This window comes from Bison bison, unplaced genomic scaffold, assembly GCF_000754665.1.
Source record: "Bison bison bison isolate TAMUID 2011002044 unplaced genomic scaffold, Bison_UMD1.0 scf7180017845311, whole genome shotgun sequence".
NCBI lineage: Eukaryota > Metazoa > Chordata > Mammalia > Artiodactyla > Bovidae > Bison > Bison bison.
The window spans coordinates 5,046-6,538 of NW_011475884.1; the positions used below are offsets into that span (position 1 = coordinate 5,046).

The window sequence follows — 1,493 nt, forward strand, 5'->3', positions numbered from 1 at the left end:
CACAGCCAAGGTTGGCTTTTCCAGTGGAGGTGGGAAGATGCCTTTAAATAAGGTGACCTCATTGTCTCTGCTCTTAATGATGGAGTCATCAAGGAAGGGGTAGGCATAACTATAGCCTGTTGCAAAGATGACATAGTCAATGGCCTTAAACACTGTCCCATCCTCAAAAATAGCTGAATCCTCTGTAAACTCCTTCACATTTGGCTTAATGGTCACAATGCCACATAAAATGCAAGCTGGGAGTTCGTCATTGAACACAGGCTCTTTCCTCAGGGTGCTGTGTGGAAAACAGAAACAAGCATTAGAACAGTACCATTTCCTTTGTTTTATTGGTCCATAATTAATTGATAGGAAAAAGCTACCTAAGGTTTTTTAATGTTCCATGGAGTGTCATCAATATGGCTGATAGATAAAACTCATGTAAGGCCACATTATGGAGTAACAGAAGTTGGTTTTTGCTAATCCCTTCTCTATTTCCTTTGATCTTTCTCTCTTTTCCCACTGAAGTCTCCCCAAATCCCAGAATAAGCATTCAGATATAGGGGAAAACAAAGGTTAGAGTACCTGGGTCTTTAAATTTCTTTCTTTTCTACTAATCAACTGTGAACCTTGATCAAATTAAATTTTCTTATTTTCTCTTGCCTCACCTTCCTCACCTGAAGTGGCAATAACTGCTATACCTATCTCAGATCATTGGCAGACCTAAGTAATATAAAGAATTTGGCACAGTCTGTAGCACACAGATAGTGCTCGAAATGTCAGCCATTATTCTTAACATAACATAATCCAAACTGATCATTGTGATGTGAAGAAGATCAAATAGGAGGAAGGAAGCCAAAGGTGGAAGGCTGCAGCCAGGTTCTACCATAGAGGGTGAAGTGTGAACCCCATTAAGACAAAGCCATGTCAGGTGAGAAAGTGAGGGTCTAGGAATTTAAATAAGGCCAGGAGAAGAAGAGGAAACTGGAAATCTGGAAAGAGAGCTTTTGATTATTTTTTATTCAGTAATATCTCTAGTGAGTCCACAGAACTCTGCCTTAGGGGTGAATGCAATAATGTTGGAAGAAAAGACATGGTTCTTATAGGATGATGGGAACTGTGTGTGTGTGTGAGAGAGAAAGCTGTAGGTAGATGCTTCTGGGGAGGAAACTGAGCCAGACAATGAGATTGGTTGGACTGCTGGTTGGAAGGAGGCTGGATTCAACCGCTCGAATTATCTGCCATTTATCTTAAACTCACTTCTATGTTGAAACTTCCTTTGTCAAGGCCACCAGGATCTTCAAGCCATCAGATCCAGTGATCCACTCTTACTCCTTATTTTAACTAATTTATTAGTAAACTCACACTTGATGGTTTCCTCCTCCTTGAAACACTGTGTTCGTTTTGCTTTCATGTCATCACTCACTCTTGATTCTTTTCTACCTACCTTGCTATACTCACTATTACTTCTCAGTGTCCTCTGCTGAATTCTTCTCTTCCTGACCTCTAAATAG

General features: G+C 40.3%; 1 protein-coding gene across 1 annotated transcript in view; it reads right to left on the minus strand.

Annotated features, from left to right (window-relative positions):
* Window positions 1–372, minus strand: part of LOC104983909 (dimethylaniline monooxygenase [N-oxide-forming] 3-like) — a gene marked incomplete at its 5' end in the record, with an annotated part of 5,417 nt that extends 5,045 nt beyond the window's left edge. Inside the window, one exon of the mRNA XM_010833437.1 lies at window positions 1–372. Coding sequence (XP_010831739.1) covers window positions 1–372 — 372 coding nt within the window.
* Between the last annotated feature and the right edge of the window lie 1,121 nt (window positions 373–1,493).